The sequence below is a fragment of the Lonchura striata genome, chromosome 5 (genome assembly GCF_050655825.1).
Source record: "Lonchura striata isolate lonStrDom1 chromosome 5, ASM5065582v1, whole genome shotgun sequence".
Taxonomy (NCBI): Eukaryota; Metazoa; Chordata; class Aves; order Passeriformes; family Estrildidae; genus Lonchura; species Lonchura striata.
The window spans coordinates 37,575,697-37,602,523 of NC_140707.1; the positions used below are offsets into that span (position 1 = coordinate 37,575,697).

The 26,827-nt window shown below is 39.0% G+C and overlaps 1 protein-coding gene across 2 annotated transcripts; it reads right to left on the reverse strand.

Annotated features, from left to right (window-relative positions):
• Nucleotides 1-1,279: 1,279 nt before the first annotated feature.
• On the reverse strand, nt 1,280-25,777 carry LOC110472160 (cytosolic phospholipase A2 zeta). 2 transcript variants are annotated; one of them, XM_085580317.1, is made up of 20 exons: nt 25,166-25,777; nt 20,792-20,864; nt 19,339-19,475; nt 18,007-18,135; nt 16,518-16,558; nt 15,890-15,932; nt 14,650-14,716; nt 14,199-14,368; nt 12,394-12,507; nt 11,993-12,030; nt 10,942-11,077; nt 10,059-10,195; nt 8,795-9,017; nt 8,136-8,250; nt 6,806-6,943; nt 6,224-6,331; nt 5,137-5,349; nt 4,631-4,797; nt 3,396-3,582; nt 1,280-2,764 (listed from the first exon to the last, which is right to left on the reverse strand). In XM_085580317.1, exons 1-20 carry the CDS (start codon nt 25,634-25,636, stop codon nt 2,535-2,537), a joined length of 2,937 nt encoding a protein of 978 aa, XP_085436443.1. In that variant the 5' UTR covers nt 25,637-25,777; the 3' UTR covers nt 1,280-2,534. The 2 variants fall into 2 exon arrangements, with proteins under 2 accessions (XP_085436443.1, XP_085436444.1); XM_085580318.1 differs by lacking the exon at nt 25,166-25,777 and adding an exon at nt 23,231-23,410 and having other exon boundaries at nt 2,391-2,764.
• Nucleotides 25,778-26,827: the final 1,050 nt, after the last annotated feature.

A 26,827-nucleotide genomic window follows, 5' to 3' on the forward strand; every position in this document is an offset into this window, starting at 1 on the left:
TAAAAAAGTAAAGTTCAATATAACAGCATTGCTTGCCTATGAACAAATTTTGAGATATTGGAGAAGTGGGAAAATTAATTCAACCATTCTATTCCAAGGTACAGCACCCTTAAGAAAACACCACAACCTTTTGTTCTGTGCTCCTGCATTTTCCCAGGCAGTGGTTTTTCTAGGACACTGAGACCTTTACTAAGACTTCTGCTCTACAGAACTGGCTTAAACACGCTCAGCAGCAGGCCACCAGTGGTTTGCCCTCTCTGCTACACCATCACAAGATTCTGCTCCCTCCTGTGTCCTGGTTTTCCTGTTTATTTGCTGCTGTCCTGAGCTGCCTAACAAAGCAGAACTTTTACCTTCACAGCATTATGGCTCTTGCTTTAAGTTTAATTCCTCATAGAATCACTGCAGATACAATAAGACCTGTTAGGGAAGTGACTGGAGAAGCTGTCAGAAAAGGTACTGCCACACAGAAGTTTGTCTTTGACACTGCAAGGGCAGACAAAAAGCAGGATTCAAAGATCCACAGCAGGAATTATTATAAAAATTTTCCAAAGTTTTTCTTTAAAAATTATAAAAGTAATTTTTTCCTTATACAACAGCATCAACAAGTGAACTTACAAAATCGTATGTGCTAAGCACTTAGCTGAAAAGAAGATTCAGCTGGAGCTTATCAGCTACATAGAACATGATCATAATCTGCAGAGGAAAAGAAACCCATATTATTGTGAATGCAAAATGATCATTGTCTGTGGCAATCTAGCAACAAAAGAAAGACTATTTACCTGCAATATCTGTTGATGTCAGTAGATGGTCTTGTAGATGCAGGCAGTGTGTTCTTTTTCCAGTGCAATCATAGTTGATCAGATCAGAGGCTGAAGTACCTGGTTAATTCACTTAGTCAACTTAAAACCAAGAAGTTTTTAGAAACTCTTTTTAAAATTATTCTGCTGGAGGGACAATTAAAGCAAGGTTGATTGTGATTGTCAGATGAATTCACCAGCATAACTTCCAACTCTTACTAAGATAGCAAAAAACCACAGTTCTTGACCTTGAACACTCTGACACTTTCAATCTCTCAGTTGAAATGGGTTTTCCACTTTTTAAAGATTCTTTAGGAAGTAATTGGTATTATCTTGCTCACCCTCCACTTGATTAGGTGGTTTGTAGTAAACAGTAAATACTAGTTTTTCTTTCTTGGCTCAGTCCCTGATTTTTCACCTGCAAGCTATCAACCTAGCTGTCTCTGACTGGTGTACTTAAGAAAACTGTGAAGAGTATGTGAGCAAAACTAATATTTATTAAAAAAGAAGTACATTAAAAAATGTATTAAGAATCATACAAAATCAGCTCTTGCATAATTTCATAAGGCAAACCTCATGTCCTCAGTTTTAAATACAGAATCAGTACATTCAGTTCCATGTAAAAGCCATAAAAGTAACAGTGCTCATTTGCCACTGTTCTGCATTACATATTGTCCAACTGCATAATTCAGTACTTTTCTCTGGGCTTTATGTTAAGTGAGGTGAATCCCATCCCACAGCACAGCAACATCTTACATTATTTTATTAATTCACATTTATAAGTTGTGCCTACCTTGACTATTGACATTTCTAAAATGAATAGACACAAAAATTCCTTCAACAAAGGTCGGGTGAATTACAAGCTGAAGAGTAAGGAAAAAATATCAAATTGAAACCCTTCAAAGGAGCCTTCCTTCCTCTTACACAGAAAGAGAAAGCTGAGATTTAGAGCATTTTCATCACAGTTTCATCATCTCATGATGATCAAGCTATAGGAAGTAGTAACAAAATCTCACAATGTGTTTTATTGTTAAATATAAAAACATTTATTTCCTTGTTTACCAAACAAATTTTTTTACCAAAATAAGATACTCCATATTGAATTTCTAGGAGACTAAAAGCCATTAAAATCCTTGAGAAAGGTAGGAAGGAAATTGAAACCATGAATGGCAAAATGGGAAGCAGGTAATGATTGTTTAGTCTTGAAAGTACATGGGCATCAGCCAGGAGAAAAGGGAAAGCAAAATGAGTCATTTCCCCTCTTAGTGAGAGATTTTTTGTCTGTGGAGTTCTTCTTAAGATTATGTAAATTGTAAAAGTTCCTGAAGGGAGGTTCTAAAGCAAGAGATACAAGTACAGAAAGAATCTGTTTCCTCAAACACCAACACACCTTTGACAAAAAGAGGTGCATCACTCAGTAGAGTCTGGAAGATTATTCTCCCGATGCTTGAATGGTTTGGACAGACCTCTCAAATCATCTGGAATCTGCCACTGTGATTTGAGATACTGAGCTAGGTAATTCTTCACTCTTCCCCACACAAGGAAGCAACATCCATGTTGTAGTGTACATCCCTTGAGTTTTCAGAGCACATAACCTGGAATGAGTTTTCAGTGTCAGGTGCATTACTCCCTCCCCAGGAAGAGAGTTTCCAGCTGTTCACTGCCAGTATTCTCTCTTGAACCTCATGGCTTTGCTCACTGCAACCTCTCTGTATCCTCAGCCTTGGAAACTGCTCATGTATTTGACTTATTGATGACTTTCTTCAGCTTCCTCCTTTGCAGAGCCAAGTTTAGGGTTTTGAGGAGAGTGTCCTTGTTGTTTAGAACATTGTAGCGATTCACTTCCACCAACCTGCTGAAATCATATGGCTCAAAGGTGAAGTTTAGTGTACGGTAAGGGGAATCTTTTGACTCAATGATAAAGTCACCGAAGGATTTCTCTTCTTCTGACTCACGTTCAACTCCTGCAGCAAAAAAAAAAAAATCACAAAAAACCCTCTGCTGAGATAGACACATTTTAGTTGAATTGTGCTGTGAGGATATCAAAGATAATTATGTTGAAACTTAACTTTCATCCCAAAGCTCCTCCTCAGAGATAGCAGCTCATTCCAAAATATTTGAAAGCTGAAGTGGCAAAGTATTCCCTTTCTATTTCCACTTGGCTCCAAAATACAATACTAAAATACATTTCCATTATGATAAATTGTTACATTCATCTTTGATTATTATGCTCAAAATAAGAATATAAAGCTCAATTCTCCCTGGAAGTGCTGCTCTACACTAAAATGAAAGACAAACCTCAAGTTCAACTGGCCCTAGGAGTACCTTGCCCCTTACATTTAAATACCAGTCTTAAAAGATGAACATCAAAGTAGTTTACTGCAAACATTTTTGTGGGGGGAGGGGTGTTCTGAGCCTGTACTCTCATCCTGCCCACTAGTGGAAACTGATTCTGCCTTAAATGTAAATAACAATTTAACAATTACAGAGTAATACTACAAAGAATGAAAAAGGAACATTGACTTCACTGAATTTTCCCCATCAGCACACTTAAAAGAATTGTTAGAAGAGTGCTTTAAGATGGAGCTTGTTTACCTGGAGCTTTGTATTTCTGAAAGGTGTCATTCACCAGTGGGAAATGGAGTACAATTGGAGCCTTTGGATTATTATCATCCACAAACATGTAACACTCTTTTGGCTTCTTTTCATCTTCCTCACTAAACTCAATTTTTGGAAAAGGAATTTCATGCTCCTCACAGTACTTCTGAGTCAGCTCTAAAACCTGTTATCAGAGGAAAAAATAATTGCAATAGAACACTAGCAACACTTCTAAAATCATCTAACTACAATCCTCAAAGGGTAAGAGACTTTCATTAAAAAAAGAAAAAAGAAATGAAGTGACAGAAGCTCAGCTTCAAATCAGCAGAAACAATTTCTCTAGCTGGTAATACAGAAGAATGAAGAGCAGAACTGCAAAAAATATCAACAGATTGCTGCTAAAACTTTTTTATGCTTTCCTACTCTAAATCTATTCACCTTGACTTTTCTGCACTTAATAATGAACACTTGTATGTACAGAAAATAACTTGTTTGCATGAAGAAAATCACCAATAGACACTTTTTTTCTTAGAAGCACATATCTAAGTAACAGCGATCTTATGTGCCAAACAGTCTTATTTTACTTAATCTGTTTAGGCTTCTGAAAACTTTTGAATCTTCTTACAGTTGTCAACTTTCTATTTTCTCATGACCTTCACAGCAAAAAGCATAGCAAAATAATGTCTGAAATGTCTTTTCATAGGAAGACAGGCCAAGAGAGGTGAGGCTGTTCAGCTGGAGAAGAGAAGGCACTGAGGAGATCTTTCAACACCTTCCAGTACTAAAGGAAGCTCACAGGAGCTGGAGAGTGACTTTTCACAAAGGAAGGTAGCAATAGGGCAAGGGGAAACAGCCCTAATATGAAGGAGAGTAGGTTTAGATTAGATATTAGGAAGAAATCCTTCACTGTGAAGGTGGTGAGACACCGGTACAGGTTGCCCAGAGAAGCTGTGGACTCCACATCCCTGGAAGTGTTCAAGGCCAGGGTGCATAGGACTTTAGGCAAGCTTGTCCAGTGGAAGGTGTCCCTGCCCATGGCAGGAGGGTTGAAATGAGATGATCCTTAATGTCCCTTCCAACCCAAACCATTCTATGATCCCATGAAAGACATAAGGATTTATTTTCATTCATTGGTCCATTAGTTTTTATATTCAGCTTCAACAAATCTGCTGCCACTGAATATGATTCTGTGCTTTTCTGTTCATGTAATATTGCTCAGCTACATCTCTCACCTCAAATGGAGCTTCCCAGGAAAAATTGAATGACAAGATAACATCCACATCCCTCTCTGGCTGAAGTACCAAAGGAAAAGGAGAGTTGATGGAAAAGCCACCATCCACTAAATACAAGCTCTCTGCCATGGGAGTCAGCTGGTTAGGAAATGCATCCAGGTGAGTATCTGTAAGACACCCCAAGAAACACAACTAATTATATTGATTCATTACACATGAAGAAATAAAAAAAGCTCATGCTAGTGTAGTAAGAAGAAAAAAGACATTCCAACATGCACTTTCATATGAGACAGACCTATAAAGTCTGATGAGGCAGCTTGCCTTATATGAAGGAACATATATAGTGGATCAAAATTTTTGGTATGGTGTAAGAAGGGATATAATTCCCTGACTTCAGCAGAGCAAAGTCAGGCTCACTAATGTTCTGTGACATTGGGATATTATATAGTGATAGTTAATAGTTATAGATAATATTTCGTGATAGTCAGAGACACAAACTCCTTTACCTCTCCAAGTCACAAATTTCTTGATGTTAACATAATCTTTATGAAGATACAATCCCTTCATGAAATTGAAGGTTTCTCCACATGTGACACGGGATTTGAAGAAATCCTGAACAATTTGTAACATCGGGCCCCCAGGTATAACCAAACGAGTCTTCAGCTGTGCTGGGTCTCGGAAATGGAATCTTCGGCAGTCATCTGCAGAAGTCTTCTCATCTGCAGAACACACAAAATGCCAGCTCCAACATTTCAATCAGACCTTTTCCTACTATATTCAACCAGATTTCCTAAGGCTGAATTTGTCCTCTAATAAGGGTATTGTAATAAAACTTAAATGATATGCATATTCCAAAGGGAGGTGATTTACTAGCACTGTTTAACAGCAAAAGCATTACTCAAAGTACTGCCCATATTAATTTCAAATCCACACAAAGAAACCCTTGTTACCAAGTGATAATCACTGCTGTCATATAAGACATCGGTCAAACACACACAGTAGCATTTATAACTACACAAAACAAAAAGGATGGGGTGTGCTGGGGGGAACCAGGGCTGGAAAGGAAGAGGAAAAAAAATTTCTTCTTCCACTAGTTACTATAAGGCCATAACACATGAACATGAACAAGCCCCAGCCTCTAAAAGAGTTTTCACTGTTAGGAACAAATGGACATCAATGAATAAGCATACAACCAGCTTATTCAATACTACAAAAAGCAGACCATGGGGGAACTGAAAGCCTTTTTTTCCATCTCCTGCATAGTAATCCAGCTTCTATTCTTCCTTTTCTCAGGATTATGATGCCCACACTTTAATATGTGTTTAAGAGAGCTCCTAGAACTAGCCCATATTTATAGTCAAAGTCAGATACAAATTCTTTTTAAAAGAAGAGGAAGTGTACTAAAGAAACAATTTCTCTTCACTATAAGAGTGATCAAAGGGAATAACACACAATAAAAGAGATCTGTCCCAATCCACCCTTTGTGCTAATCTTGAAAACTACATACAGCACACTTTTGCATCATATTATTTGTGATCACTACAAAATCAGCAATCCTTTGAAAAATACAACTATTTTTATGTATGTTCTTACCTACAACTTTGATAACATCTTTGAAAGAATCTAGAAAGTTCAGTCCTATACCAACCACCTTCAGGCAGATATCGTCCAAGCTTGCAGCAAAGGCACTGCCCCACATTCCTGCAGGAGAAATGCAGAAGAATTTAACACTCAAAAGGTTTTTCACTGAACCAAAAGGTCTATAATTCACCTGACATTTTTCATGGGAGAGGGCTGTCACTTGATCCCCACTATTCTAACAGTTGGAGTTAAAACCTTGGTGTTGCTAATCATGTGACAAATTATGATGTTACAATATGATGCTGAAAATTTTTCAAGAGAAAAGCATGGAAAAGACAGTAAGAGAACAGGAAGAGTGACAGTAAACATTTTTGACAGGCAGCTATAATAGAGTCATCTTGCAGACTCAGGACATCAGACTGTAACCCTTTGAACCAGCTAGGAACCTAAAGCTCTGGAGAAAAACCTACATGTTTCACTTCAAGTTCTTTGAAAGGGAAAAAATGCATGGACTTCAGTTCACAAGTCCCTAAAGCAGTGAAGTTCCTTTCCATCTCCTTATATTATCATTTGATCATTACAGTAAGATCATACCTTGTAGAAAGCAAATCCTGGGCTCTGGATGTTTCTGGACAAGCCGTCCCATGAAGAACTCGCTGTCAAAATTCTCTGTTCGAACAAAAGCTCCATATTTGCGAAATCCAACTTCATAGGGAGTGAACTCACACCATTCTAAGAGCAGCACAACAGGATATTTACTCATCTCGGAGTACACATGAGTGAAAATATTTATCTGATATCTGCTCACACAGAGGAGATAGGAGGGACTCTCCGCTCATTTTTCATTTTTCACAATCACTATGGATTGCTCTGCCCCTCGTCTCTAGCTTCTATGTATATATGATTAACAAAAACTCTTGTGAAGGCTTTCATTCCATCTTGCTCCATCTTGACTTTGTTACTATGGCAATAACCTGCCTATTTTACTTTTAATTTAAACCATTTTGATGGCTCCCTTTTCCATCCAAAATGGAAGCCACATTATTTTTCTCAGCTTTTCTTTGCACTATGAACCATCTCCCAGGAACTACTACAGTACTGGCTTGAAAACCTGATTGACCCACTGTATCAGACTTCATTGTTTTCTTATCAAAGTGCCCCCCTCATGCTTGAAAAATTTCCACAAAGAGTTGAAAAAGAAGGGACATCCAGTCCAACTCTCGGGCCTGCACAGATGAACCTGACAAAACACAGCATGCATCTAGAAGCATTATCCAAATCCTTCTTGAGCTCTGGCAGGTTGGATCAAATTGAATTCACTGCCATACACACACACTCCTCAGAATAAAACAAACAAGTCTCCTCATGTTACACAGATGAATACAAGCATTTGTGTTTCTGTCTCACTCATCCATTCCCACTTGTTGCATCATAATTAAAGTTTCAATGAAGGATTGCTCTTTGTATTTTTACAAAGAGTAAAACATAAAATCAGGCACTAAAACATAAAATTTTGATGATGCATATTACAAGGTGGCCAATCCATCATTTTACATGAATCCTATACAAATGTTTTATCTGAGACTAAAAAAGAAAGTGGTTTCTTTATCAACAAGGCCTCTAATTCTTTGATTCAGACAGAGACACATGGCTTACAGGAATCTTCTCAGCTCCTGAAAATTTCAGGCAGTTTCTAGCAAAACTTGTGGCATGGCAAACAGTTCTGAATCTCATTTTTCCATCTGGGCCATGATGAAGACCTTTGCTATCAATATGATAATACTTTGTCAATCAGTCTCCTATTGCCTCTTACCAACTGCTTCTTGAGCCATATTTCCTGTTATCAGCTGCTCACTACCCAAGCTGGAGAGATGAAATACATTTATGGACTTTAGCAAACAAAAATAAATTTCCATGTTCATACCTGCAAAGTCACCACTGCTCATATTGGGTCTCACATTGACAGCTGCATAGATAGGATAAGGGTTCTGGGCCCATTTCACTGCTTCTTGCTGATCAGACAGCTTTGATGGATCTTCCTGGTCACAAGCAAGGAAGGAGGAGCCCATTTAAGTCAGGTAAATTCTGTACCCATAGGTTGATAACTGGTAGCTGTTGCTTGGCATTTCTGATTAACAACACTACTAACTCAAAGTCCCTTTTTCTCTCCACTGTTCAGGTTATATGGCTAGATTTGTCCAAAATATTTCTACAGCTGTAAATTTAGAATGCCTAAGGTTAATAATAAGCTAACTATCCCTCTGATTTTCAATCTCAATTACATAGAAAATACTGCACAATAACTCCATTCTGCAAAACCAACATCATTCTGTCAGGCTTAACCCCCCCAGTTCAAAAGCTATTCTTTTAATAACAGTCATTCCAAATAAACACAGCATTTTTCTGTAACACTGATCCATATGAATTAAAAATTCTTTACTAAAGAAGATACTCTGTTTATTCCACAGCACTGCCTATACAAAGGTGGAGAGTAATTGGTTTCTTAACTCTAAACACATGGGTCAGTAGAGTTCCTACTAGAAAGACAAACAGCAGTACACATCCAAACATTAATTCTTTTACCTCTTGTTGTAGGAAATATTCCACAATAAGACCCCACAGATCTGTAAAGGAAGCCTTCCGTCCAGTGACCTCCATTGCATTCAGCTCCTGGAAATAGTATTTCAGTCGTTCTGGGGAAAATGCCCCTGCTTTGCTGCTGGACACAGTGTCCTGAGCTCTTCTGATTGCATCTTTAAGGTCTTTCTGTGACCAGTCAGGGTCTCGATACAGTGTTGATAAACACCTGAAAATGCTTTTATTAACGTCATCAGCAATAAAGACCTTTGTGTAAACAATATTTTTAGCTAGTGAAGAATCCACAAAGATCTCTGAACTCTGAATTGTGCTAAAAACCCTGACACCTATAGGACATCTTTGCTCTGATGGCTAACCTGCCTTCCAGAGATGTTCCAAGCATCCTATGCTAGCACCCATGAACCAGCCCATAAACATACATTAACTCCAAACAAAACAACCATGATATGCAGGCTGATGGCAAGGGTGCAGTGTGCAGCAATAGAGGCCTTGGCCTTTACCAGAAGACAGGTCTGATCAAAGGAGAAGCTAGTTTGAACCATTGACAATCTGTACAAACAGATGCCTACATTTGTTTGGAAGTCTCTCTGAATCAAAAGAGGCAGGAAAAGTAGGAACTTGATTTTAACTTTCAACACACACACAAGTAAATCCTTGGAAGGAAGGATTACGCTGTCAGGTTGCACAACTCTTCTATGAAATAATTTTACAAAAACAAGGGATGACTTCATCATAAACTCCCAAGAACTGAGTGAGTGAAACATTCTAGCCATGTCTAATATTTAAGTACATTGCTCCAGTCCACCAAAGGGCAAGACAGTGCTATGCATCTCTTCAGCCTCTATGCCATTTTGGAAGGTGATGACGTAGTGGCCTCCATGGACATGTTTCCAGTGATTTGCACCACCTCAGTTATCTTCTTTGCAAGAGTCGGGGAATGAGGAAGGTTTTAAATCAGTGCTCTGAGTTACTACACAGCAGTTTTATTCATATAAAACATTCTAATATTCAACTGTCAGACTTGCACAAGCAGCAGATTAATCATTTTAGCCAGTAGCTGCATGGGTTGAACATGATACTGGATCTCTTAGACTGTTCAGGATCCCCAGCAGAACTCACAGCTAAAAACTGGTAAAATACTTGACTTGCTGTCTGCCTACAGACAGCACAAATGTAATTTTGGCCTTATTTTGCATCAACACTACCATTTCACCTCCAAGTTTCTGAATCAAACCTGCATGCAGCTTACCAAGTGGAGCCAGAAACGCCACAGAGGTACATTGCAGCATCCAGAAGGCCCAGCTGCTGCAGCCCAGCCAGGCTGCCATAGAACGACGTCAGCGCTCTCATCCCACCTCCAGAGCCCAGCACTGCCATGACTGGAACCTGCAGACAGCAAACTCAGGACTCACAACCACAGGCTTTTGATGGCCAATAAATAACAGAACTAACCCCATTTCAGTCTCATTTGAACAACAAATAGAACATAAAACATAGAGATATAAACTCAAATAGAGATATAAAATAGAGATATAAACCTTTATTTCTATCTACATTACAAGTAATTTTGGGTTTGATTTCAAACTGAACTTCTTTCTCTATTTTGTAATTGAACTACATTGCTTACTCTAAAGCATAGTATGGTTGTCTTAGGAACAGTCACTTATTGAAATTGTTATGTATATTATCACACATTTACTTTCATGCAATATACAGGTAAGAGGCAATTAGTCTTGTAACAGCAGCCAAATACCACTGAGCAAGGTATCAGGATATGTAGATGTAAGTTTCCTCAAATAAGCAATTAAGAATCTATTCCTGTGGTGTGAGTTTCATTTTAAACATTCTGACTCAAAATTTCCCATCACAATTCCAAGCCCAAAGCCCAAGATATGAGTTCCAGTAAAGTACATACATTCTGAAATTTCAACATTTGTGTCCCAAAACACACACCCCCCCACAAAATTTAAGAAATATAAAATCATTTAGACTTCAGAACTGAAATGTACCAGAGAACTGTCTCATACCAATGAATGCTTCTTGCTGGTTACAAGCAAGGATTCCTATATTGCCTAATTATCAACCAAGCCTAAAGAATTTTACCAATCTCACCACAGGACTGTGCTCAATACCTCATCTTTTGGAGGGGATTCTTTTAAGTCAAGAGTCTTCCTCAATGCCTCAGAAACTACTTTCTTCCTTTTGTCCAAAAATTCTCTCTCTTCTTTACAGAGCTCAAAACCTAGACGTATATCAAGATCCCAAGTGCTGAAATAGAAGTTAAGAAAAAAAAACCTTGAAATTTTGGAGGATTTGTAATCAGTATGAAAATGTAATTTATGTGAACACACAATCTAGGTGCAGATCTGAACTGGATCAGGTGAAATTTTAGTGTATACATCATCTATTTTGTACAACAGCTTTTGGAATTAAAAATTTAAATTTCCATATTGTATTTCTCCTTTAATGTTTAAATTCAAAGCTTCTGTCAAACAGTATTCATATTAAGCTTCAGAATTTCACAAAGGAAGAAATGGTTCTTTGTAGGTGAAGAAGATTTTAAGAGGAGGAACTGACATTATTGTATCAACATGAGCAGGAAGTGAGGGGAAGAGGGATTTTAAAACAGAAGATTCTGAATTTAAGAGGTAGGAGGAGGTAACTTGAATACCAATGACCTTGTTATAAGGTTGTAAAACAGGAGCAGGATCTTCAGTTGATAACTGGATACCAAATGATCTTACAAGCCAACTTCTTGGTTTTCTGATTTTTTTCCCTTTTTACTCCTTTCTTGCACCCTTCACCTATTTTACAGGTCAAGCTCTCTACACATATATAGCCTTTCCTATTTCTCAGTACATCACTGCACATACTCTGGGATACCTGTGCCTGACAAAACTATGTAATATGTATATCAACACCTATTTTACACTTAAGTATTAGGAACACAAAATTTGTACATATGTCAGCAGGATTGACACCAGTCCAATAGGTAATATCTGCAAAGAAAAGTCAAAGCCTTCAGAAAATTATCAAAAAAATTATCAAATATGTTTTTCTTTAATCTATCCCAAGAGATCAATGGAGTAAACAGAGCTCCCCAGAACAGCAAGGAGAGTCACTCAGTTCCTTCACTATGAGAGTAAAGGCCCTTCCTGATTTTCAAGTGGGGTTCCCACTCACCTCTCTTCAGTTTTCAAACTCATATCCAAACTTTTTCCCTGTGAAAAGAGAGAACACAACTTGAAGCTGTCAGCAATTACACAGGTGGAACTTCAAAACAGAAGTTATGTATTTTCTTCTACAAGTGTCTTGCTTTTTCCCTCCTCTGATTCTTTTCTTTTATACCCTAAAAAGACTTTTCTCTTCAGAAAGTGATGAACTTTATACTTAATTTTGCAAGATTCAACCATGAAAACACATTAGGAAGAATTTCACTGAGTAATCCCATTGCTTCATTCTAGACATCCAAGAAAACAGAACTCCTGAGAATCACATGTTGCCTAACTTTCCAAACACCTAGAGGCAATGGAGGGAAAGGTTATCTCATGCACATTAAAGCAAGAGCAAAATATTGATATTACCTCTCCCAGAGAAATGATTTTATCAACTTTTTCTCCAACAGGAAGGGAATTAACTGGTACAGTCCCCAGTCCTAGAACTGTAGTATGATTTTCAATATCAGGGTTCACACCATCCTAATTAAAAAAAAATCTTAGTTGAGATTCATAGAAAAAAGTTGAAAAAAATATGACTTTCATACGTTGAAACAGCAAACAATTCTTAATATCACTATAGCTAAATATTTTCCAAATGTCCAAGGCTTTTCAAGGGCATTCTGTTTTCTGCTTGGCAGGTCTTTGCAGGGATATTTCTTTCACTCAGTTTCTTTGTTGTTGTTTGGTTTAGTTTTAGGGGTGTTTTGTTTATTGTTATTGGGGTTTTTTTTAACATACCTGTCTGCCACAATTAAAAAATCTCCAAGTACAAAATTTTCCCCACAAATAGTTTTGTTCTGGCATGTGTCAGAAAACTCACTAACAAACTTGCATTCCATCTTCCAAGCAAGATTTGGAAAAGACACCAAAAAAGGCAGCAGCATTATACATTCATCAAAAATGCCACAAAATAAGAAATAAGGGAGTATGTAATTTAAAAAAAAAAAACTTTAAAAGCAGAGCAAATTAAAGTTTGCCAGGAAATATTTGGGTTTCCTGCCATGTAGCAAAAGGCAAGATCTCTTAATATAAAGCTGAGTGCAGATTCCTAAATGCAAAGAGGCATATTAAAAACCCCTCATATCAGAGGGTCACACAAGCCTACAGAGCCTCCAGGTGGGCTGGAGCCCGCACACCAACCACAGGCTCAGCCCTCAGGAGGAGACCACACCTAGAGAAAACTGGGCTGTCTCCTGCTCACACCAAGAGCTGAAGTCAGGCCAGGAACCATGCACAGACTTCTCAAGTGTCTTCTGAGCAATAACTGCTGTCCTGAGACCAATGTCCCTCTAAGCTCACTGTCCTCTTCCTAACGGGGCAAATAACTTGCATCTAGGCACAGGGCAAGCAGCACTACAACGGTCCTGGCACTCTCCCATATCTGATAAGAGAGAAAAGGTCAGACGGGAGACTTTTGTGGTCCATGCCACTTGTTGAAGGAGTATGTTCTGCTAGCTACCAGAGTTGTTTAGCAGAAGTTTACCACCTGGGACAATCTCCACAGTTGACCTCTGCAGTGTTTTTGCTTGCCTGGCTCGGGGTTTTTTTGACCACTCAAGCCCAGGTCTCTCTCTTCAGCTCAGTTTGCTGCCTAACAAACCCCCTGGCAAAGCTGTTCTTCCATATCCCTCCTTGGGTCCTCTTCTCCACAGCTGCCTATACAGTAGTCAAGATCACCATTTGCAATCATGCTACCCAATTGCTTGTTGGGATAAAAAAAATATCATAGAATAAAGAGTTTCTTTACTCTCATTTTTGGAGGAGTATTCAGTCACTACCTGGAGAAACTGCAAAGTAAAAGACACACAAAAGCTATAATAAACCTCTGCAACTGATCTATAAGTTTCTAATAGAAAAGAGTTCCTATAGAGTATCTCAAAAGGTGAAAGTAAAGATGTCTACATGTAGCAAGCATGTGCAGAGTAACATTTTCTTAATCCCTGAGTTTGAACAGATGTTAAATCTTTGGGGAACGTAGAGTCTCTTAAGGTATTTTCAGCTCCTTACACAATGTCAAAGAGCCAATGCACAATCTGACATTAAAAAAAAAAAGCAAAACAAAAAAAAAAAAAAAACAAAAAACACCACCAAAAAACCAAACCAGTGTGTAAAAAACAATAGAGAAAAACTTGTCTCTCTGTAAGCTTAGTGGAATCAGCATGGATGCTTACCTGTAGGACAGATATGGTTTGCTGCAACTCCACTTGCAGTTCTGGACACATTTCTTTATCCACATGAAAGACAAATGAGGTTCCATAATCCTTCTCATTGTCTGGTGTCCAAGGAATAGATAACTGCTTTTGATATGCGCCTGGGACAGACACCTTGACCTCACAGCATCCTGTGCATTAAAAAAAGAAGTTTAGACCACAGGGGCCATTTGTTGAAAATCAAGTACATATTAAGTGTAGCTGAGACTATGAAAAAAAGCAAAAACTCTGTTGTGTGGTACCCAGTAGAAAACACCCAATCTTATAGATTATTGAAAATAAAAGCAAACCTTTAAAGTCAATTTTGTAGTCAGTAAATTAAAATACACTGTATAGACAGAGAATCAAGTGTCCCCTCTCTCTCAAACATGTGGAAGAGTAGTCCTGACTTAAATGCTCCAGGCAGCCCTACCTTGCTGTTTCTCTTTTGCATTTTCCTCTTTGTTGACAGTGCCTTGCAGACACAAGCAAGGATGAACCTGTGAAAAAAAGAAACCAGCTCTGGCGACACAATTTTTAGTGCACTTCTTTGTTGAAGTTTAATTCATCTACTATATTAGTTGTAGGTTTACAGTTGCAAACTGTCAAAAAAAAAAATTAGGCATTGTTTAGTTATTTCAAATAAAGACCAAATTTTGTTTCAGTAGGACAGGATTCTTAGTTTTTGTTTCAAAATAAAAACCATCCTTTCTGTTTCAAGAACTGGGTTTTTTTACAACCAGTACTTCACATTTACAAATTATGAATACCTGGAGTTTTTCTTGGTTGTTTTACCTTTTTTAAATATATGTACAAGTACCTATTCAGAACCTATTCAGATCCAAGCAAGCACTTTATAAATTTCTGTCCCAGCTTGTCTGTGTCCTCATGAAATTTAGTCTCTCACACCATTCAGCCATCAGCTTACCCTCTAGGAGAGTAGATGAGAGATTGATTTGGACACAATTGCCCTAAAAGATAAAAAACTAGCCCACTGCTTGAAAAAAGACTGACTTGCTAAGGGAAATCCGAACACAAAAGGTTCCTTCCCATGAAATAGTTTTCAGAACTGTGCTGTTAATTGCCGCCAATTTTTCAGGGGGAAAAAAGTCAAAACTCTACATAAGGATTCCTCTCCTTACAAAAATACATTACTCCAGTCCCTTTTTTTTCAAGACAGCAAAGAGGCAGTAACACTTACATTTACTGTATAGCACTCTGATTTCCTTAGATTGATTAACCCAAAAAAAAAAACAGGGAGTGATCCCCTACTTAAAATGACATTGATAAAAGCTTAGAAATGAGTTAAGACAAGAAGAGGGACTCTTCCTGGACATCATCTAGTCTAGAAAACACAGTACAATCTTCAAGACTCACTTGCCTACTAAAGATATTTTTAAAAAATTTTATGGCAACCTTACAGGGAAAAAGCAAACAAACAAACACCCCAAAACAAAAAAACTGCAGCTTTCTGTAAGTCGGCATCAAGTTTAAAAATTGAGGAAGTTTTTTTAAATCAACAAATTGAAAAAGAGACAGGCAGATCTTGGTGACAATAGGAGCTGTTTGGAAGTAGGACTTGCAATACTCAAAAAAACTTCTCCTCTTTCTATTTAAAAATTATCTTCAGCAGTAAGTCACAACACACATGATTCTGGCTTCCATGTACTCACCACAAGGACTCCGTTGGTCAATACTTCTGTAGGGGCATCTGAGCTGTGAAAGCAAGAGGCTTATTGCAAATGGCAACTGGTTTTAATTTTGCTTCATCCTACTTGACAAATTAATTAGCTGAATAAGCAGTGGGATGAAAAGATCCTCAGTGTGGGAGATTCAGGGAAACAGCAAGTATATTTCCCTTCATAAATAATGGGGGCTTGGAAAGATTAAAAAAAAATTGTCTGCAAATATAAGCATCTACTATAGGATCTCCCTATCTCATTTATTTTGATAACCTAGAGAAAAGCTGAACTTAGATATAGACAACTAGATAGATAAAGTATACATTTGTGTATTTTTCAAGGTTAACTGAAAAATTTCCACTCCCAAATAACTAATTCAGAAAGTGTCCTCTTACATCCCATGAAGTCCAGCAAAATTTTACTTCTTTTTTACTCCAAAAATTTTGGTGACTGGAGTATAAAGGATAATTTTAGCTAGCCATTAGTGAATCAACTCAATCACCATAGATAACTATAAAGTATTATACTTTTTATGAGCACGACTACCTCCACACAGAAAAAGCAACTGACAACATATCTGCAGAGCACAAGTGCAATCAGCTCTTCAGGTAAGACTCACCATTTCTCCAAGAAAAACTCTACATCCAGCTCTTCATTAGCCTTTGAAAATGAAAATTGGATATTGGTGACCCTTGATCCTGAATATATAGTTAAGAGACATTTCCCAAGAGATTAAGCTTTTCTCCTGCTACATAGTGACAGTAACTTCCTGTTAAAATAACTGGTTTTTTTTCCTTTTATAAAAGCTACAATAAAATTTTGAAATGGTTAAATGTAGCCTGTAGCCTTCAAATACTCCTCTTCTGCTGGACATGTCCTATATGACCAGACACATCTAGATTTTAAGACACAAGTGCACAGACTGAGAGTTGGCTCTCAGACCCATTACTCTGCTAATGAGAGAAAAAACACCTCCTCTGGTTCAAGAACCACTGCAACATCATCTCTGCAAACAGCTTCTACATGAGGCTTTGGGCTTCTTCCCATTTGTTATTTCAGCAGCTTGCACTCTTAGCTTCTTGCTGTCTTTGTCCTCTACAGACTTTGTTCCAGCCAGTTTTTTCTGCTCCCATAACATACAGCAAATATTTGATACCAGACCTAACACAGTTTTTAAAGTAACAAACTGGAACCTGTTTTGGGTAATTTTATTTGCTGAAGTTGAAAGTCTCTTAATTACAGATAAAGATGACTTAAGCATTCAGCAAATGGCTAGAGCTAGTGGGAGCAATGGTATTACTAAGTCTCTTTCCATGATCATAAATGATGTGGCACTGCCCAACACCTCCCCGTGAACTGCACACCAGTTAGTCTGCTTCTGACCACACCAACAGCACTGAGCCAAATTTCTCAAGAAAACACATCATTAGCTCACCTTTAATCCAGACCTATTGTAGCAATGTGTTTGTGGCATTACAAAATAGATCAGCCTGTTGATGTGGCTTTTACCCACATAAAACAGGCTGTCTTCTAAGTTCATGAACAGGTGAACAAGGCTTGAGAGCAGCTGATCACCAATACCATCTACATGAAGCAGAGGTTAAATGTATTGAACATAATCCATGGAAAATAAGTACATCTTAGGCTTTTGACTTACTAGATATAGAGGTAACCTTTGCAGCAATAAACTTTTTCTTTTGCAAACAGATGATTACAAAATAAATAAGGCAGTGCCTAAAACGATCACTGACTGCAAATGCCTTTCATTTTAAAATCAGTTTATATTCCTCTAAGTCTCATGAGAAACTAATTCTGTTTAAAGATGTTTTAACATTCCTGAAAGACAGCAGTAATCCCAAATTTTATTTAGCTGAAGCATCCCAAAGACTGGAAAACACAGAAATAAAATTACTAGAGAACTTGCAAACATCTCAGTTAACAATAAAGCCGTATGTGCTGTCATCACCACGCATATGGTGTGGTGATTCTTTTTTGATCCATTTGATCAAAAGCTGCTTCATTTTTCCCTTCTGGCTTCTCCCACACAGATAATCAGGCAGCAGGCACTGCCAGGTCTGTGCAGGGATGAGCTGCAGCCAGAGCCTCACCTCGGGGTCCAGCCTGAAGGTGTGCTGCAGGGGCTGCCCCGGCCTCACGCCCCCCACGTCGAAGACAACAGAGGTGAGCTCATCACTGACAAGGACATCCTTATCATAGAGGGTCAGCTGGAGAATGTTCTAAAAGCAGAAAGAAACAAACAGCCTAAGATGAAGAGGCAGAAACACTGACAAACCTGGGTAGCTGCATACATTGGACACTTTGTGCATTATCAATACCCTTCCCCAGTCCTAAGTAAAATTCAGTATTTTCAACATGGCTTACAGCATAGTTAAGCAAAAAATTCTTCTAGTTGACACCATTCAGCTAAAGCATTTTTCACAACTTCCCACCTAGAGGGTGGCCCCAGCTGAACTCCTGTGGCAGTACTCTCCACCAGCTCCAGGCACAGATTTGCCCAAGGAAGCAATAGCAATTTCCACTCTTTCATGATGATGTAATTCGGGATGTTATAGAGACCAATCACTTCCTGCTCAGCACTGTCTCAGAGATGCTAAATTCAAGAGAAACTGAAACAGATACACTATATGCACCCAAATAACAGCCTTGCAGTGACTACTTCCCAAGGAGACAAGATTGAACTTAGCATTTTGCTGGCAGTCTCCAGCAGTAACCAGGCTGAGGTCTCATGAGCTTGGAGGCGAAGAAAAAGATCTCACACTCTAAAGTTTAACTTTCAATTTTCTTACCAGTCACATCAACTACCATTCCACATTTGTCACCAACAATTGTGGAAAGGTACTCTAATGAGGGGAATGGCTTCTTGTTAATAGACATCTCATTCCAAAGTCTGGGATGTTATTCAAAGCAATAGTGCCCCACTAAAACTGATCTTTTAAAGTTTCCTTCTCCCTACCATCAGTGTCTGCTTTGAGAATGAATGCTGACAATCTGAAGACTTTGTTAAATACTGTACAGGTATTCATCTACTACAGATAGTAGATGAGCAAGCAAAACTTGACTGAATGAACTATGTCGTAGCGAGTAGAAATTTAGTTCCTGTGAAAGAAGAAGCAAACATCAAATAGAATCTTGCTTATCAAAGAAATTCCTTGAATTCCACCAGGTAGTGCCATAACTTCCCTTTCCTGAGATGCACCATGTGAATGTTTATGGAAAATTCTATCTGCAACTAACTGCTTGAGAGAGCAGTTAACCACAGCAGTTTTGATACAGCTTTTTTGTACCACTGAAGAAACTGACACCTTACAAGCAACACAAGTTTTGAGGGTAAAAAAGAACCCTTGGTTTTAAATGAAGTATCAAAAGCAAGCCAGTACAAAAACAAAAGTAATCCAACCTGCTCCACACAGTGTCCTTACCTTGACAGCACTATGGATTCGATACTGGAAAGTTTCATTCCATTCTGGGTTCTCAGAGTTGTCAACAACCTGAGTTCGGGAGACACTGGGAGATGCAGTGGGCAGCTTTAGTTCCACATAGCAGTCTGCCTTGGATACTGCAGCAGAGACAGTACCAGAAAATCTTTATTCAAACATGCTCTTTCCCATGAGCTCTTCATTTTCTAGATCTCATTGCATCATAGGTGCAAATTTAAGAATGGACTTCTAAAGCAAAAGCCTTTAATGAAGTAAATGTCTTCAAAAAGAAGCAAATTGAATTTTAGGTGCCTATAGTTCTTTTTTCTGGTTCATCAAAATCATAAAGCTCTTAATAAAAATGGCTCGTATTTAAAACAAAGAAGATCAACTTTAAAAAAAAGATTACTGCTGATACCAGGCCTTATGCCTCTTCCCCTATCCCTGGGCACCACTGAAAGAGCCTAAGCCTTTTAAAGTCCACAGAGACAATTCCACTATTGCTGTCCACTTGTTTAGTCAGGCCAGGAGCTGGGCTGTCTGTTTCCATTCCCTGAAAACAAATTACTGTCTCAGAGCCCTTCTTTCTTCCATATAGGGCCCCTTCAACAATGCAGGTACAGAGACCATTCTTCACTCCAGCTGAATAGACAGGCCATAGAAAATAACTCTTCACAACATGATTCTAGCCCTCAGCCTCTCAGGAGGCTTTTCTGTTCCCTGAACAACTATTTGGCATACCAAGTAGTTCAATGCTGGATGTCAGATATAAACTTAAGGCTGACTATCTTATTTGATTTAATCTGAAGTAATTTAATATAAATGAGTTTTAAAGATCCAAATGCCCCAAACAGCCCTGAGACATTTACACAGGTGTGTAAATGGGAGGGAATATATACCATGCTATCAAAACCAGGAACAAATAAAAAGCAGTTTATCTTAGAAGCAGTCAACCACCTACTTCTTTTAAAGTCTGCAATGAAAAATTAATAGCAGGCACATGATACAAAGCACTACTACAACTGAGAAAATAAACATTTGAAAGCTAGAATTAAAGATTTCTACTTCCAGTTTCAGGAAGACTGTTCCACAGGAGCAAGGGTGAAACTTGCCATACCCAGAAGGCTGAATCCAGAGAAAGGGATACAGAATGGGCCACAGTAGAACAGGTGAAGGAGCAGGGAAGCAAAACATTACTAGGACTGACTTGATCTTGATCTGCAAAGTAAGAGCAACTGAAGCTGCTTGATCTGCAGATTGGCCTTACATAAAGCTTTTGAAATACAGATAATATACTTTATACTATATATATAATGCTTTACATGAGAAGCTTTTGTTGACACATAAAGACAATGCAGCATGTGTAGATAAGAGGCTCCCTTAACAATGCTCTCTGTGCTAGAGGTATGCACCAAGGAACCAACATGTTTTCATATTGCCTTGAGTAAATACTTACACACATCTGTACCCTTGATGTTTCTGGCTCGGAGGACTTTTACTGTTAGGTTGTAGTAAGGATGTTTTTCCCGCTGAAAAGAGAGAAACAAGCTCAATTGCATTTAGCTCAATTGCAATGCCTGTTCTGTAACCACGCTAGTATTACACCACAGAAATGGATCAAAACTAGCCAGCCCAAAATGAGCTATTAATGAATCAGTTTGGAAACACACACAGCACTTTCAGTGTCCTGGAAGATGACTAAAGGAGCCTAGGAGGAAACTCAATTCCCTTTTGGCAATGCAAGAGCGATGTCTTAGTGTCCTCATGGATTTCAGAAAGTAAGTCCCTTATTTAGGGATTCCTCTAATTATAGATCAGTTTTTAATTGCTTTGTTAGTACATTCTTGCTGAGTCTGGTGCTAAAGCTGCTCAGACACATTCACGACAGCTAGTTCAAGAGTACTGGCAAAGGGCACATGAATGCTTGAGTAAAAGCAGACATGGCAAGAATCTTAACAGCAGGGTCTAAAGTCATAAAGGCACATGCTGTTTACAATGAGAAAAAAAAAAACAAAATGCTTGGCAAAACACTCCATGGCAGCTTGAGTTAGAAAAGACAAAACTTAAATTCATTTTCATTCTGTACTGTTAACTGGTATCAGCATTCTAAACATGCATGTCACTTAACCAGCACAGATAAAAATGTAATCCTTACTCTTGAAAGCTTCTGGGAGACTATTTTTGGAAAGTAATATTAGTATATAAATGCCAGGATGTGAAGTGGGGGAAAAAAGTCTGACTAGATCCTAGAACATCATGAAGGAGAAGTGGGGGGAGGGCAGGGCACAAGAGAGAACAGCTTGAGGTGATCTAGTACAGAGACTGCACAGAAGTAATTGTGTAAGGCTCAGGAACAGAATGGGATATTGCCTCATTTTCATCAGTTATGACACAATCCTGGCCAGCTAAGAACTTTTCCTATTCTTAAATCGCATTTTCAAAATGCTTTTCACAAATGGTCATTACTTTACATTAACATGCTTGGCTTGAGACCATAGTTTAATTTTAGATATGCTAAGTATTCACTTACAATTAAATTCAACAAGATCTTCACTTACAACAAAATATTGCAGATTAACAAATGAGGCACTGGAAGAGGTTGCCCAGAGAAGCTGTGAATGCCCATTCCTGTCCTGGAAGTGTCCAAGGCCAGGCAGGAGCTTTAAGAAGCCTTGTCTAGTGGAAGGTGTCCCTGCCCATGGCAGGGGGGGTGGAACAAGATGACCTTTAAAATCCCCTCCAACCCAAACCATTCTTCAATTCTATGAATCTTGAAATATTACATAAAAATGTAGGGCCTACATATTGCTGAGTGGGATCTCACAGAAACCAGAATCCTGAACTGTTAAACTCTTCTTGAATGTTCCTTATCTGATAAATGGAATTATACTGTGTTTGTTAAGCAGTCACATTCTTTGTGAGTCTTCCTTATCTTCCATCTCTGGGGGATACTTGCCAGCTTTTGGAAAACAGAGTTTGAACAACACAATAAAACCGACATACAAAGTATACTGAACCTTTTTGTATTAAGCAAGCACCATCCATCCTGATCAACAAGCAAAGAGCAAAAACTGCATGAGTCACCTAAGATTTCTCACATGCAGGTACTAAATCAAATCTGTGTAAATAAACTTCAGTTATACTGTTACTAATCTTAAAGACACTTATTTGCAGAAATCACATGTTGAAGATATTAATTCCTTTATTTGTTTCTGTGAACAAGACATGCCTTCACAGCAAATTTCACCATGACTTCCACCCTTCAGATGCTAGTTTCTTTCATCTTTAGATCTTTCCTAATCACCTTCCTTTTATTCAATCTCTGACATTAGTTTCTCAGGCTAAGGCTGACCACCTTTCCACTTCATCAAGTTGGGGAATAGATTACAGACAGAAATTCAAGATTGAGTATGTTATTCTCACCAACTTCCTTAAGTTCTGCAACTCTTCTGTTTGTTGAGACATTAAACTACATAATCACACCCCCATGGCTGTGAAAGCAATCTTCATTCACATAGCATGGCTGTTGCCTGGAAATCAGACACTATCAGAGCAAGCACAGAGCACCATGAAGAAAGCCTATCCTTCTTTTATTGCACAACATCTGCCAAAAATGTACTTACATGCTCAAAAGAAAGTCCTTTCCAAAGGTCTCTAACACCTTCAATTTGCAGCTAGTCATTACACTCCTGAAGATACATTTTTCATATCCAGACCACAATTTAAGGGCATACAACTCAACAGAAACGCCACTGTGCCTGTGCAATCAGTTAATGCCAGAACCTCCTCACATGCCTTTTTTACTTATCTTTTAGCAAAGGCACAGCAAGGTCATAGCATGCTGCCAGGTGAGCTTGCAGAGTAATGAAGCATGGGAGTATCAGATATGGCCTACCTGAATGATCAGGGAAAAGGCAGGCAAGAAATCCATATGGGAAATGGGCAGCAAATACTGATGGCAGCTCTGCCTGTAGCACTCTGCATGGCAGCATACCAATGCACGTGACTGACGAAAGCAGCTAACTGCTGCTTTGCATTTTAATGATTTTTCAGAATCACTGCTTTTCCAGAACCCAGAAGTGCAACTGAAGCAAAAAAAGAAAATCCCCCTTTAAGTCCTAAGTCCTAAAATGAGGGTACAAGGCTGAATTTTCACATATTTAACTTTGCAAACAACTGTCTGTATCTTTTGTCTAAACTGAAGATGCTGATACAGCTGGAAGTGATTGTAGAATAAGTCACCCCAGCTATAGGACCCAGTGATCTTTACTTTCATATAGTCCAGGACACCTGCCTTTACACAGTGGGATGTAAGTGCTGGGATCCATCCCCACAGGTCTCAGTGCATGCAGAGGACTCACTATAAGCCTGCCAGATTCATTACAAAAGTGCTGTCACAGAAGTCATGTTTCCATTTGCTAAGGCATATTTCGTGTTTGCAGCTATTGGGAAAATTAGGTAGCTCAAAAAAATGTTCAGTTTACCAATGGAGCAGTTTCTCCCCATCTTGTTCCTGCCCCCAAATAAACACTGCTGCACATCATTCCCTTCCTTGTAGCCTAGGTGTCACAAGTTTGATTTAAACCCCAAAGGAAATCCCTGCCTTTCCTGGGCACCCCTTGCACTGTCCCTCCCTCCCCCAGAAGACACAGACACAGCCACGGTGTTCTGGCAGGCAGGATTTATGGTTAGCCAGGAGCTCAGTAACACAAGAGCAGTGGCAAACACCGGGTTCACTCTCAATTCATTGTTATTTGCCTTTACTAGTGAATCTAAGGCTAAACTCTGGAAAATTAAAGTGGTCTGATCATGTTGAATTTACCTACAATGCCAAAAGGATGATCTGCTGCCCCACCCCTTGCTCAATTGCTATCAATTAGTCAATACTAAAATCTCTCCCTACAGCCAGTAAAATTTTGTTCAGTATTCTTTTGGGTTTTTAGTTGTTTTTAAAATTTATTTAAATAGCAAGTGCCTGAGGGAAAATATATTCAGTGGGTTTATAGGTAAATGAAAGCTATCATGGGCCTCTTCTAACACGATCTCCTAAGTACTAAACAATAATATTAAAAACCCAACAAGTTTATTTCTATCACACAGCAATCAAAAGTGCAGAAAGCTATACAAGCAGCACATTATCTTGTGACAATTAATGGTCCCCTCAGTTTTAAGTTGCATATTGAGGGGCTGGCATGATAGAATATGACAAGGGTGATCAGCTTATAGATCAAATCTCCAGTCAAAAGCTCCTTCATAAACATTCAGCTTAATTCAAAATTGAAGTTATTAGCCTGACCATCTTATACAATGAAATTATTTCACTCCAGTTAAAGGACAAACACCTCAAAACCACTCTATCTGTTGTAGTTGCACTGCATTATGAATAGCAGCTAAAGCCATCATTAGTCTTTGTCTACTTGAGATCATTAATGCCTGTAGGTTAAGATAGAAAGCTGAACAGAAGGCAACTCTAGTCAAGGTTATTTTGCAAGAAAACACATGAGCATGATTTCATCTCTACTGATGAGAAGGCAGTATTCTGGACTCTCCCCCCAAAAAGTACTTGACATCACCTCAATTCTGCTCCCCAAAACCTAAGGAAACACAGATCTGCTCTGGATTTCCTCAGGCAGACCCTACATTTATAAAAGCCTGAAATCTCCATTAACATGATCCTTAAGAGAAAAATGTGGATAACAATAAACTTTTTAATTCCTGAGGAAGTGTAGGACAGCTTTTCCACACATGCAGCAACATGTGGAAGTCACTCCTGAGCACATCAGCTAAGGAAGGAACGCCACCTCAGAGCCAGCACCACCATTTCTCTTACCCGCCAGTGACAGAACCCAGTGTCTCTCCTCTCCTTCCTGTGGAAAAGCAGCGCTGCCAGAAAAGGCAGCACTCTGGCTGGAAAAGGGCCCCGCAGCACCTCCTGGAACATGGGGAAAATGTCCTGCTGCCCTTGCAGAAGATGTGACAGGGAAACCCAGAGAGCGAGGCGAGCCTGGCCGCGCCGCTGCGAAGAAGCGCTGCTCGCCAGGGCTCCTCTGAAGTTTGGCGCAGGACTGGGCTGTGCTCCAGCTGGGAGAAGCAGAGGTGTGGCCCACGCTTGCCAAACAAGCCGGCTCAAAACCTTGCTGGCAGGTTTTTCCAATGTTGCTTCATGATAAAGGCAGCAAAGCAGCACCAAACAGGGAAGCCCTGGGCAGGAGCAGCCACAATTTTGTGATCCAGCTGCGATATCTAAATCCCCAATCCAGATTCTGAGAGTTCCAGCAACGTGATGTACAACTATGGCCATTTCAAATCCTTTTCAGAGCTTTGGCACAACCTACCAGCATTTTTAAATAGAAAAAAATTTCTCATCTTACAAGCCTGAAGTAAAGCAAAATTTGTCACTGACTGTAGCTGTTCAGAGCAGTTTCAGGGAGGCCAGAGCACAGACACCACAGTTTGGTCTGCCCTAAGATGCCTCAGAGAACATCAATTCCCCATCACATCTCCCCTCTCTGAGCAGCCTGAAAAAGTCTCCCTTTTCCCTCATTTCCATGAAGTACAGTCTTAATTCTTCCACCAAAGGTTCTCAAAAAACTTTACAAGAGACAGGACAGATTTTTTTTTTTTTTAAGAGTCTATCACAACTTAAAAAATAATTAAGTAGCGAAGGAAATAGTTTACTAAAAGCAATTAGCTTATTAGCAGCTGCTGACAGTTGTTTTGCTGGAACATTTTAACACAGCTGAAATTTATAAACTGGAACTGCAGACCAAGTACCCAACTTTAGTGTAACAACAATTAAAATGGCAGAAAATGTATGAAAGCCAGTAATGCAGCATGTCATTAGCTCCATGCAAACATGAGAATGTGACACATTCTCGGCAAGGTCCCATTCATTAATCATTTCCTGTCATTAGCTTCAGTCACCAGGCTAGAATTTAAGAAAATTAATAAAAGCATAAGCACTGACATTTCAACTACAAACAAGTCAGCACCAGGTGGTGAATTCACAGAAGGAAGAGTCAACACACAGGCAAGAAGCAAACATAATACCATTGTGAAACAGCCAGCAGCTGCTCTAACTCCTCCTGTCCTACTAAATGGTACAGCAGACAAGCTGAAAAGGGCATTTCTTTGCTTTTCTACTCACTACTGCACTGACAGTGAAGGACTGAAGCACCACTCCTGGGATGAAAGGCTGAGAGCTGAGGCTCTTCAGACTGGGTAAGAGAAGGCTCCAGGGATACCTCATAGCAGCCTTCCAGCATTTAAAGTGGGCTTTTGAAGAGTGAGAGTGACTTTTTACACTACCAGATAGTGACAGGACAAGGGGGAATGGTTTTAAAGAGGACAGACTTAAATTAGATATTAGGAAAAAATTCTTTACTTAGAAGATGATGAGGCACTGCAGCAGGATGCCTAGAGCAGTTGTGGATGCCTCATCCCTAGAAGTGTTCAGTGCCAGGTTGGGGACCTGAAAAACTGAAAGCTCTTT

What these genes read in the sequence shown, in the direction of transcription:
- LOC110472160 (XM_085580317.1), bottom strand. Translation starts at nt 25,636, where the DNA reads ATGGCCATAGTTGTACATCACGTTGCTGGAACTCTCAGAATCTGGATT. An exon ending in AATATTTCCTACAACAAGAG is followed by an intron (nt 8,251 to 8,794) that starts GTAAAAGAATTA and finishes GCTTGTGACCAG; the next exon opens with GAAGATCCATCAAAGCTGTC. An exon ending in GAAATTTGTGACTTGGAGAG is followed by an intron (nt 4,798 to 5,136) that starts GTAAAGGAGTTT and finishes GGTGTCTTACAG; the next exon opens with ATACTCACCTGGATGCATTT.